This window comes from Erythranthe guttata, chromosome 10 (assembly GCF_056151865.1).
Source record: "Erythranthe guttata isolate IM_541 chromosome 10, IM_541, whole genome shotgun sequence".
NCBI classification, from domain to species: Eukaryota; Viridiplantae; Streptophyta; class Magnoliopsida; order Lamiales; family Phrymaceae; genus Erythranthe; species Erythranthe guttata.
In genome coordinates, this window is record NC_142542.1 from 19,451,809 (window position 1) to 19,464,196 (window position 12,388).

Below are 12,388 nucleotides of genomic sequence, written 5' to 3' on the forward strand. Positions count from 1 at the left end.
TAAGTCGTATCAACTCGAATTATGAGCCAAACGTTGATGTTAACATTGTCTTGAAGTCGTATAATGAAACTAATTTACGGCAAAAGGTAAGATTTTTAAGTCGTATCAAGTCGAATTATGTATACATTGCCTTGTATTTTATACACAGGTTGATGCAATCCCTCTAGGTACAACTTCAATACACTAAGGTACTACTACAGTCTACATTGTAGCTGTGAAACTATTTAAAAAAGAAAAGGAAGATGAGTGGCAGTGGCTCATTAATCTTGTGCTCTGGCTACAGGCTGCCAATCAACGAATTGGCGGGAAGCGGAGGATCGCACCCTTTGCTCTTTAACAATGAATAACCAGATTTCCTCTTCAACGATTCTATCAAAAATGGAAACAAAATAAACGCAAGTTAACTAGTGATGCTGCTAATTATGAATCTGAGGTGGAAAATTGAAAATCGAAAATCGATCCTCGTCCGCTTTACCTATTCTCTCTCTTATGGCAGCACCGTTTTCGGGGCCCGCACTCGTGTGAGCATAAGATAGTATGTTGTTGTACATTTGAGGAGAAGGTGGCACTCCTGCATCTTCCATCCACTGCATCACCTGCATTAACAAATCCATAATTTGTGCCATTGTGTTAATTAATGACTCACGTTTTGATTTTAAACAATAATTTCTTAAGTTTAAGTTTTCGAGATTTATTACCTCGATATATTTCCTCCAATACCCAGCAGCTAAAAGATCCTTCAATAAAATAGAGTACGTAGTCGAGTCAACTTCTGCGCCTGACGCAACTATCTTCAGAAACAACTACAGACAGAACGAGGGGTAAAAAATCAGTTAATTAACTGCCAAACCTTAGACATATTATCTGTAATATATTAATATCCAAAGTGCAGTTTATTACCTTCAACATGGTGTCGATTTTTCCTACTTTTGCAAAAGAATGAAGAAGATGGTTTAGTGTTCCAACGGAAATACGAGGAAGTGAATTCTCCATCGTGTGAATGACATCAGTTAATGTTTTCCAATCTCGCAGACTTCAACAACAAAATACGACAGTTAGTTTGTTCACTAAACAGAGAAAAAAAATATAATTAAGAATGAAACTCTTCGGTATATGATACCCACAAGTAGGGGTTGAAATTGGAACGGAAATTCCGAATTCCGCCGATTCTGATCTAAATATTTCCGATTGTGGAACAACATTTATCATTCCAAATTCCAATTTTTCCGATTTTTTCTCGGGGTGGAACTGGATAATATTAGATTCTGATTTCCGACCTGATTTTAATTTCCGAAAACTCCGAAACAAGCAAAGACTTACATGGTACATGCAGAAACCATTTCGAAGAACACAGCATCAATAAAAGGAATATTCTTGTCTCTCATAAACTCGGCAAGAAGCAACACTTTGCCCGGTAGAGATCCTCGATTGAAACTTCTCATAAGAGCTGCACAAGCTACCGAGTCTGGCTGGACACCATTTACCTCCATTTCTTGAAACACCGCAAAAGCTTTCTCCCATTGCTCTGCAAATAAATAAATAAAATTTAATTAGCCACTTTCTCAAACCCCCACTTTCAGACACACACACACACACACTCACACACAAAAAAAAAAAAACTCACCTGCAGTGGTGTAAGTATGTAACATTGCCGTATACGCAATAACGTCTGGTTGCAAACCATCCATTTTCATCATGTCGAAAATCGATTCTGCTTCAGCAAGTTGACCCTGGAGCAAGAATGGGGAATTAGGACTAAAACCAGTTGTGGCGGTACGAATTCAAAACTACAATGATATAAAACCACTCACCTGTTTGCTGTAGGCGCAGATTGCGGAAGAATATACCTCCTTCGAAAAGGGAATCTTCAGATCCCTCATCTCGACAAGAAAATCGAGCGCCTCGCTGTACTTTGACATCTTGCAACAGCCACTAATCAAAACATTATAAGTAACAGAATCAGGTCTAACTCTCTTCTTCCTCATACGCTTATATAAATCCAAAGCAGCCTCATATTCCCCGACATTCATATAACTTCCAATACCAGCGTTATACGCAATAGTATTCAATTCAATGCCTCGCAAATTAGCAGCTTTAAGTATCGAATCAATCTTCACCTTTTCGCAGCACCGCCCACACGCGGCCAACAATGTACTAATCGAGACAACGTTCGGTTGCAAACCGGCTTGCTCCATTTCACGCAAAAGTTCCACAGCTTCAGCTAAAAAGCCGTTCGATCCATACGCATCAATAAGTGCATTGTAGCTAACCAAATTCGGTTTGCAATTATTTTTCCTCATCATATCGAATACTTCTTTTGCCTTTTGTGGTTGTTGTGATTTTCCAAACGCATTGAGTAAAGAAGTGTAGGATACAACATCAGGGCGGGTACCCCTCTTTTTCATCTCGTAAAAAGTTGACGAGGCCTGCTCACTCAGTCCAAGTGAGGCGTACGCCCCAATCAACGCATTGTACGAAACGATATTTGGTTTTAAACCCTCTGCAATTAATGTGCTGAAAACAGAGTGGCAATTTTCGACTTGTCCACAAACAGAGTACATATGCATGATGCTGGTGTAGGTTACGATATCGGGGCGGCATTTTGATCTTTTCTCTCTCATTGAATTGAAGACTTTGATGGCTTCCTCGTATTTTCCAAGCTTGACCAGGCAGTTTATTACGATGTTGAGGGTTGTAGTGTCTGGATTGACATTTGTACCCCTCATAAGCTCGAAATACGAGAGTGCTTTCGAGTACTGTGATCCAGATTTATATGCAGATAGAACGATATTGTGGGTCACGAGATCCGGTCCGATTCCGTTATCTGTCATCTTTTTGCAAACTTTCAGAGCTTCCTTCCAATTACCACTTGTTCCGCATGCATGGATCAAATTGTTGTATGTTGTTCTGCTTGGAGGAATCTGCAGATTTTATACGATATCAAATTTATTTTTCCTAAGATAGTACCACCCAGACATGAATTACAAGCAACAATTTTACAGTACATTGACAACAACAACAAAAAAAGGAAAAAAGAAACAACTCTGAAATTTGTCTTCATATGCGAGTAACCAATTCCTACGCCACCAACAGAGTAAAAGAACACAAGCATAATAACTACTCAATCTTAAACTCACCGTCTTTTATTGATGTTGGCGTTCTTTTGGAAGTATTCTTAAAATATGAAAGTAAAGAGTCATTCTGATTTGAAAAGGCAATGTAAAAAAGATACTAGGAAAATATAAGATTCTTGCTTGACTTGCATCGTCATGAATTTCATACAATGGCTCAACATTTAAAACTCCGTTTCAAACTTAGACTATGAACTATTCATTTTTACTCTAGTGGGATTCCTATAATCCGATACCTCATCGAGAAACGAGTGCAGGATGAAAGGACTATCCATAATATATAGATAATAGAAAGAAGGAAGCTCACATCAGAACCACAAAGATTGATTATGAAGGAAAAATGTAAATACACACAGCTTCACGAAGCATGTCTTCCATAATATTCACTCCCCAGCGCCATTGACCAGCTCGCCCGTGCGCACTTATCAGAGCATTATAGGTTTCAACATCGGGTTTGCACCTACAATAAATAAAAAAACGATTCGTTTTCATTTGTTTTATCAACAAAGATTCTTGTTCGATTATCTAACAGATAGGGAGAGCTATAACGAAATGCACATGAAACGAACTCACTCACTCACTCACTCACTCACCTCCACTTTTGCATCTCGAAAAATAATCCACGAGCCTGGTCGATACGATTATGTCTAGCATGCAACCCGATCATCATATTGTATATATCGTTTCTTGCGCAATAGTTCTTTTGGTTCTTCATCCAATTGAAGACTTGGATACCATGTTCAATAGAACCCCTCATAGTTATTTCCTGCGCAGAGGGTAGTCGAATTTACAGTTTCTTCATCGAAATAAACGATACGATTAATAAGTTCAAGTACAAAACCACGAAATCGAACAAGCTTAGAGTTGACAAGCACATCTAAGAATATACAGCAGCCATTAAACAGTACCAATTTACAGTAAATTACCCTAATTAGAACCGGGAAATTCTTGCGAGCGAACCGGCCGGCCCAGCGGTTCAACACACTCTCAATATCCTCCCAATGGTGAAGCTTAATTACCCTCTCCACCACTTCCGATACAGCCCAGTCTTTCTGAAACCGGTCGCCCTCCACCCGGAGACGGTGTCGTTTCGGGAGGTCGGACTTCCGTACACCGGGGATTCGAGTGGTGAGCTTGTGGGTCCCGGCGTCGTAGTCCACGTGTGCTTGCTTCTTCTCTTCGAATGGGTCTATATTACTGGACTTGGCGAAGCAGTAAATTGTAGAGGCAGCGGTTTTGGCGGGGCGAAGAGGCTTCGGGTTAGGGGTGAAGAAAGGGGTTTGGTGGTGGTATACGGTGGCCATGGCCGCTTTTTTAGGGAGGTGAAAGAAGATAAGCCCCGCGCACTCGGCTCCGGTGACCGTTGAAACAACTTTATAAGGAGTCAAAGTCGTGGTTTGTTTTATTTATATCAACTAAAAGCGTGTTTACCTTCTTTTTTTCTCCTTTAGTTCCAACCTGAATTTCTTATGAGAAAAATATATTTTTGGTCCCTCAAGTTTTCATTGATTTCATATTTGATCCCTCATGTTTTAAAAATTATTAACACTTTTAGTCATTTTCGTCAATTTTCCGTTAGTACTAACAATCTAACATAATCAAGTTTGTGCCCATCACCGCCTTAACGGATGGAGTAATGGTAAATTGATTGAAAATTATTACATTATTTAAACACGAAGAACCAAGTGTGTTTTTTGTGACTAAGGAAAACCAAATGTGAAATCAGTAATTAAAACTGTAATTTTCCCACTTTCTTATCTTTTTTAGGTACTTAATGTTGACTTGAGAATTAAACAAATTTATGTAACTATAAAAGAAAAACATTGATGTTAACTGTTTTTTTACTAGCATCATAGCATATTAATTAGAAATGGTAAATTACGAAAACGACTGAAGTATGATCAAATAAATTATACACCCTTATAGTATCCGTAATAACAAAACCCCCCTAAACTATTGCTCCGTCTAATTTATCACAACATTGCCTAAATAGTAAAACCCTAAATAAATGTTTTCAGCACTCTCGAAACAACTTCAAAACTGCTAGCAATTGTTGCGCACCCGAACGTCAGTTTCGGCCCTTCATTGCTAGTTTTTTGTGCTTGTTAAATTTGGAAGTAACATTCGGTGTTTGGATATTATTATTATTACTATTATTTCCTTGCCTCTTCATTAATCTTCTCTCGATATGTTTCGCTCTGTGCTTAAGATCGCTTTCCGTGCCAGCGTTTTGTTTCCTCTCCATCTTCCTTTTCCAAGGTCTCGAAGAATCTTCTTCCTTGGATGCCGTGGCAGAAGACTCCTCTCGTTTCCTTTTCTGCTGCCTGGATAATTTTTTTACCTCGATTATCATCATCGACAATAATAATAAATAAAAAATTGAAGTTTGAACAAAGAATTATTACCCCCCAAGAGACGAATCAGAATGTTCTGGTATAGTGTCTTTGCTTTCAGCTTCTTTGGAACTTCCCTTGCCATGTCGATTCTGCAGTAAAATATGTAAATATCGTAAATGCAGTGTATTATACATAGGACAAAACATTTTTTTATATTTTCTCGGAACAAATTATTATCCCATAAATACCGTCAATAATATTATAAAAACTGGGGAAGGCCAAAAAGAAAAAATCAAGTACCAGAACAACACTCTGCATAAAATCCTTGTATTTCTCAGGTGCGTGTGCTTTCACTGCAGGGGAACCACACTTCCTCATCAAAATCTCCAAGATCACGATAATCTGTTGTAAAATAAACGAGCATCTTAGTTCCACCACACGAGAAAATAATTCAGACCAACATTTTAAATAACACTTGGTTTATTTGCAAGTAGGAAAAACGCACCTTGGTTTTGAAATGGCAGTGGTGGACAGATTTCCATCGCAGAATTCCATCGACAATGTCGGGAAGAAAATGATGCAGGTCACTTGGTTTAAGAGACGAAACCAACACTTTGACAAAGCCCAAAACAGCCTGTTCAAATTTTAGAACCGAGATCCACGTCAGCAAATAGAAAGATGACAAAAACCCGAATGCATGGGGAAACTCACTTACCTTTATAACCTCAATGGCCTTGCTGTGCAATAACTCCATAACAGCGGGGAATAGGTCAGGCGTTTTAGTGCATATATCGGGATCGCTGTAAACCAATACCGAGAGTACAGACACCACTCCGCTCTTTATATGGGGAGACGGACCAGAAAGATAACCCGTAATCTGCACATATCAACATCATCATAGAGCATTATAACAATGACACCTTTTAAAGCGTTTATAAGGATGTAAACTATGTGATGTGTGCTGTGGGGGGTGGGGTTTTTTTTGGGGGGGGGGGGGGGGTGCTTTTACCATGGTGATAAGTTTGTGATATAATCCATCAGAAGAAGCGTCCGATGAGCTACGTAATTTGGAACTTATCCCATTTAAAGCATCGTAAGCGGCTTTCCTGCCTTCTTCGCTGGACTGTGGTTGAAATAAATTAGGTATTCGTGACAAGTATAAGCGTTTATTTGCGAGTATAAAGCAGAAAGGGAAGTAGCTCTTACATCCTTCAACGTGAGAATAATCTCATTCAGGATAAGGAAAGCCTGTGTATTCTCACCATCCGTGTTTCTCTGCACAATAGCAAAGTCTATTAGGCTCACATACATCACAGAAAAATACCTAAAACAATGCTGTAGGAAAAAAAATAAAAACTTAAATAGACGAATTCATTTTATAAGCCCAAAAACCCATGAACAAGCGAAACCGGAACAAATCAATTTATCAGATCTAACAACGTAAGCAGACCTACCATTAAAGCATGAATCAACAAGGTCTGCAAACAGGCAAAACGATTTTCAAGCAATTTGACATTAGCTGAAGACTTTGTTCCAGTGAACAAATCCATCACCACGTCAAATTGTGATGAGCAGAACCAAGAATGCGTCTGCACAAAAAGTAGCAGCATAAGCACAATTGAATCTTTTTTCCTACAAAAAGGTATATACGGAAAGAATACTATAAAAAACACCTCAAGAATTCTGCTGAGAGTTCGATATGCTTCGATCTGACCATACTCATCACTCGCCTAGAATCCAAAATGTACAGACTGTCATAACAGCATAACCAACAAAATATTGCAGACAGACACTAAAGTAACGGGCACCAGCTAACCTTCAAAGCACACTTAATAACAGAAAATAGTGTATCAACAAGATCACTGTCGGATCCTTCAATAATGCAAGACGCGAGATCCAGAATTATAAGCCTTCAGAAAGAAAAAAAAAACAGATTGACAACATCATCAAAAATGAAGTAATGGCATAACAAGAATGAAGTGAAGTTGAAATGTATGCATCAGTATTCTACTGAAATATGAAAGTTGATATAACCTCTTTGCATTGATTCCCCTACTCTCTTTTTCATTGGCTGAACCATCAGTATCAGACTCTACTTCTCCATGTTCGCGGATATCATCGAGAAGCTGAAACTTCTCGAGTGAGGCTATAAATATATCTTTTATGACTGAAGCCTCACATATGGACACCAAGCATCCAATTGCACCCTACGTGTTTATGATTTTGAATGATTAATTAAATTAAACTTATGGGAATGATGAAAAATACGTTCTACTAAACAATTAATAAATGAAGCTACCTTTAGATGTTTGCGTGTCTCGGGGGGGCTCTGAAATAAGACACTGATTAAAGGCTGAAGCAACTTTTTGGCACACAAAGCCAAAGCCTTAATATTTTTCCTCGCAATCTTTCTTGCGTGCGAACTTCTTGTGTCAGGATCCATTGCCAATTCATCATGAATTTCTGTCCTTTGAACTTCTGTCAACTGCACAGATTCCGGATCAGTGGCAAGTGCACTCTTATTTTCATTGACTAGCTCCTACATGAGAAAACCAAAACCATTCGGACTATCAGGTTGTTTTAACAAAGTAACGTATAGATAATAAGCAAAGAGATCAAAAGTGCAGAAATACAGAATGAGGCAGAAAATTAAACATACCTGCAAACCAGTAGCGATAATCTCAAGCATAAACGAGCCCTCTTTGATAAAAGGGATTAAGAGTTTGACTAGAGCTCTAACATTTTGAGAAGTATCACTTGCTTGGTGACAAAAGGCAGGCAACAATCCCCAACAAGCATGGGCGTAAGCCTGCAGATCTCGGCGAATTACTGACTTTTTAACTGGAAAGGAGCAAAATTTTAAATTCCAGATATAGGAAAATATCCCAGTTCAACAGGGCTTCAGCATATAAGTGAAGCTACATAGACTAAAGCAGACAGGTACAAAACTTCGCAGATGAATTTAGCATACACCCTTACATCTTTTATTAACTTACCTAGTGCAAAAAGTTAATTAAACTGCAACAGAAGGATCAGTAATTATGACAATAATATAAAATATATAGAGGTGATGTACTCAATTGATCATACAAAATCTGGGATTTACGCACATGCTTTGAAAGGGTTGTAACACAGAGCATGAATACATTATTACTATACGCTGTCCAGATCCTTAGATGTGGTAGTCAAGTCTTAAAAGGAATATGAGAGTTACTATACGGTGGTGGCAATTATACCTAAGCTCACCTCAATTTGAAATATAGACAGTGACAAATATTTCAGTAATATCGCAATCTAGAGATCAGTAGTTTTCCCATTTGAAGATACAATCTCCAAGTAGAATTTCATGCAGTTAGGGCATCACAATAATTCAGTGAAGTATGACATTAACCAAGAAGTAATTGCAAAAAACTTTTAAATGTTATCGGTATACCTTTATGAGTTCCCTTCTCAAAGGATTCAGCAAGAGGTATGATGTGCTCCATAAAGAACTGCAATGATGATCCAACAATATTTTTCTTTAATATTGGTATTAACCAGGTATTTGAACCGGAACAATTTTTAGCGCTGAAGGAAATCGGGAGTAAAGCAAGTATTTTCTCCGGTCCCATAGCAGCAACAGCAGACCCAATGCAGTCCTGAAGCTGGGAAAAAAGAAAAAAAAGATGATCTCAGCAGAAACAGACAAACTAATAGACTACAGTAAGAATTCAACTGCTAAACCTGAATACCTGATAAAATATCTGATAAGAAATATGAGATCAACTTACTTAAACAAAGATTCCATTCAAATCAACAACCAAAAAGAAAGGAATTTATGCTTGTCCCATGTTACAAGCTCCTAGCTTAGTCCAAACACATTAATATAATCAAATTACGAATATTCAGTTTGCAAAGCGTATCTCATTTCCTGCCAAATCAATTAGGTCACAAGGACATTGAATTATGAGTAGATTTCAGACAACCAGATTCATTCCCGCAAACTTATGGCACTGTGATGCATCCCCAGGAGGAATATGGAGAGAAAAATCACAAGTACGCCTTCAAATAAGTACAACACAAAACACAGTTTGACTGGCTTCAAGATGATCTAAATTATCAAAAAATGTGGTTTCTGTTTGATACCCGAGTTCCATGAATACTCACTGTTTTAATTTCTGAAGCACCGGCAGAACTAGCATTCACCAAATCAGCAAGTTTAAGAAGTATAGGCTTCATAAAGACGTCTGATACTCGACCTGGAAAAGATGATTTTGAAAGACCATTAACAGATAAAACAAAACAGACAAAAAAACATTGAAGATTAAAGTTGAGGGCCATCAGTACTGAAGAAAGTGTGTCCAACATTAAGAACTAATGATGGCTTGCATACAAGCAATTATTCCTAAACTTACAGCACTGTGCTGCAAATGCAATACTTTTGAATATAGTTTTTCCAAACACACAATTCATAGCAAGGACTAGTCCAAAAAGTCACTACACTATAATAATATCAGCATTTTACAGGATTCTAAAATATATTAACCAGAATTGACTGATCTAATGCCCGAAAATAATTGCACATAGCAGAAAGGGAAGGGAAAATAGTTATAAAAGACATTGAGACGGAAAATAGTTATCAAAGACATTGACGTGATATACGATGCATAGTTGGAGAACTAATCCTTAATGTCTACTTACCAAGTTTGACGAACAGAAAAGCTACCAAAGAGAAGAAATGTTCATTCGGAATTTGAGCCGAAGCACTCAACACATTGTAGAAAGTGGTGCATGTAGTTTCCATGGCTTTGAACTCTGCACTCTGAGTTGTCTCGTCTTCCATTTCTTGGCTTTCAATGGTCAATAAGCTTTTTCCATCGATATGATGGTCTATAAGTTCTCTAAGTATAATGGAGGTCGGTAAAGCAACATCGCCATTGGAAGATAGAATGCCTGATGGGAAACGACAGAGAGTTAGTTTTAAACAGTACTCCTACAAGAAAACTAAAGAAACAGAATTTTTTTTGTCTGAATAAGGTAGAAGAAATTAAACCATCCTTTTTACAATTAGTATTAATAAGCCGATAATCGGTGTCAGGAAAAAGTACAGCTCCGACATGGAAAGGTTGCAAAAGAGAGAATAGAAAGAAAAAATCTAAAACATAGAACGCATACCTGCTAACGATTCAGTGAGCATAGCAAAATAGGTGGTCCATTCGTTTATATCCCCATCGTGAAGTTTGGCTAAAGCAGTTTTCGCTAAATTTGCGGCAAACAATACACTGTCTATTGGATTGTTTTCTCTAGATGATATGTAGGAAACCAGTGACCCAAAAATCTCTTCGGCGTTCGAAATTATAATCTCAGCTCCCGAAATTTCAAATACAGCCGAAATAACATCAAAAATGTGTCTTGTCGTCGTTGAGAAACGAGAGCCCAAAATCTTCAAAAGCTGTGAAAGAATCTTGACGCGGATTTTAGGAGACAGGTGTTGAACAACATGCTTCGTCACATTCAACAGATAAAGGAAGTTCTGATGTTCGGGCTTTGACATTGCTTCGGATTTGGCTCCGTCGACAATTTCTGAAGTGGTCATTTCTTTGGCCAAAGGCATTTGATCTTTGAGCAACAGGTATATCGATTTACTTGCCTTGTTGAGCATAGCAGAGGATTCAAACGACTTGAAAACTGTCAAGAAACAATCATGAGCACATTTCCTCACCTGAAACAAGTTACGGACCATGATCATGAATTCATCGTATCTCCTTGTCCAGGTAAAACTTCATAAAAACATGTCCGATCGAGAAACGATAGAGACTTAATTTTGAACATAAATTATAAACTGATCCAATTTCGTACTATGACAGACAATTTTATTTAACAGTTTGATGAAATTACACTTTCTCTCATTCATATCAACTCATACGAATTCCTCCAGCCTTGGACTGAATTAAAGAGTTAGGCAATTTTCGATAATGTAGAAGAAAAAAAAAGGTTAATTACACAAACCTTGGGCCGTTTATCGAGGGAGAATTTCACAAGCCACTCGAACCCTAGCGCAACCGAGTCCCACTCGTTCGAATTGCAGAACTCAGCAACCAAAACACCGACGCATTTGACCACAGCTCTAACACCAGAAGTTCCCAAGTTACAATTCTGCTCAACTGTGGTAACCAGAATCCTAACAGAATCCCCCGCTTTCTCCGGGTTTATTTCGCCCCTGCCAACTAACGGGAGCACGATTGCTAGGAACGAGGTTAGCGCGCCAAGAGCATTTGAGTCGAGGTTTTCGGAGTCGGAAAGAGAAGTGATGGTGGCGGCGAAGTATGATATGGGAGTAAGGGGAAGAGAAGAGGATTGGATGATGTCTCGGGTGGCGGCGGCGGTGGCGCAGAGATGGCGGTGCTGCGCGGCTGATGAGCGGGCGTAGCGGGTTAATAGCTGTTGGCATATGTCACTGTTTGCATTGAAAGATTGGGTGTCTTCTGCCGCGTTATCGTCCATTGCGGTGGTAGAGGAACAATCTGACACGGCGGCGGTGCGGTGGCGGAAGATAAAGAGGTCGACAGTGGTATAGGGTTTAAGAAAAAGGGTTTTTGGGGCAGTTTTATTAGTTTTATGGGGGCAACTATTTTTCTTAATAATAATGGCAAATTACGGTCACCTCCCTGAGGTATGGTCAAATTACGAAAAAAACCACTCTTATTTGAGTAATTACAGTCATCTCTCATTTTCAATATTTTTACATAAAATTTATGTAATTTGGTGATTTACGAACCAAATTGTATATTTAGTTCGGTAAACGGAATGAATACCGAAATTTCGGTTATTTTTTCGTAAGATTAGTCGAGGGAGCTATAATTACCCAAATAGGATAGGGATTTTCGTGATTTGACCATAACTCAGGTGTGATCATAATTTGCCCTAACAATAATAATTATT

The 12,388-nt window shown here is 38.4% G+C and overlaps 2 protein-coding genes across 2 annotated transcripts; both read right to left on the bottom strand.

Annotated features, from left to right (window-relative positions):
• Positions 1 to 73: 73 nt before the first annotated feature.
• EMB2654 (Tetratricopeptide repeat (TPR)-like superfamily protein) lies at positions 74 to 4,509 on the bottom strand. Its single transcript, XM_012972644.2, has 10 exons — positions 4,058 to 4,509; positions 3,725 to 3,897; positions 3,486 to 3,591; positions 1,812 to 2,921; positions 1,625 to 1,730; positions 1,321 to 1,525; positions 901 to 1,033; positions 699 to 803; positions 476 to 596; positions 74 to 369 (listed from the first exon to the last, which is right to left on the bottom strand). Exons 1-10 carry the CDS (start codon positions 4,433 to 4,435, stop codon positions 278 to 280), a joined length of 2,529 nt encoding a protein of 842 aa, XP_012828098.1. The 5' UTR covers positions 4,436 to 4,509; the 3' UTR covers positions 74 to 277.
• Positions 4,510 to 4,954: 445 nt separating this feature from the next.
• On the bottom strand, positions 4,955 to 12,086 carry LOC105949289 (ARM repeat superfamily protein). The gene is made up of 18 exons (XM_088824436.1): positions 11,456 to 12,086; positions 10,622 to 11,168; positions 10,148 to 10,399; positions 9,614 to 9,705; positions 8,901 to 9,111; positions 8,127 to 8,308; positions 7,767 to 8,006; positions 7,502 to 7,674; positions 7,284 to 7,377; positions 7,141 to 7,197; positions 6,922 to 7,056; positions 6,674 to 6,742; positions 6,477 to 6,590; positions 6,183 to 6,344; positions 5,973 to 6,101; positions 5,768 to 5,869; positions 5,537 to 5,616; positions 4,955 to 5,455 (listed from the first exon to the last, which is right to left on the bottom strand). Exons 1-18 carry the CDS (start codon positions 11,948 to 11,950, stop codon positions 5,200 to 5,202), a joined length of 3,390 nt encoding a protein of 1,129 aa, XP_088680562.1. The 5' UTR covers positions 11,951 to 12,086; the 3' UTR covers positions 4,955 to 5,199.
• Between the last annotated feature and the right edge of the window lie 302 nt (positions 12,087 to 12,388).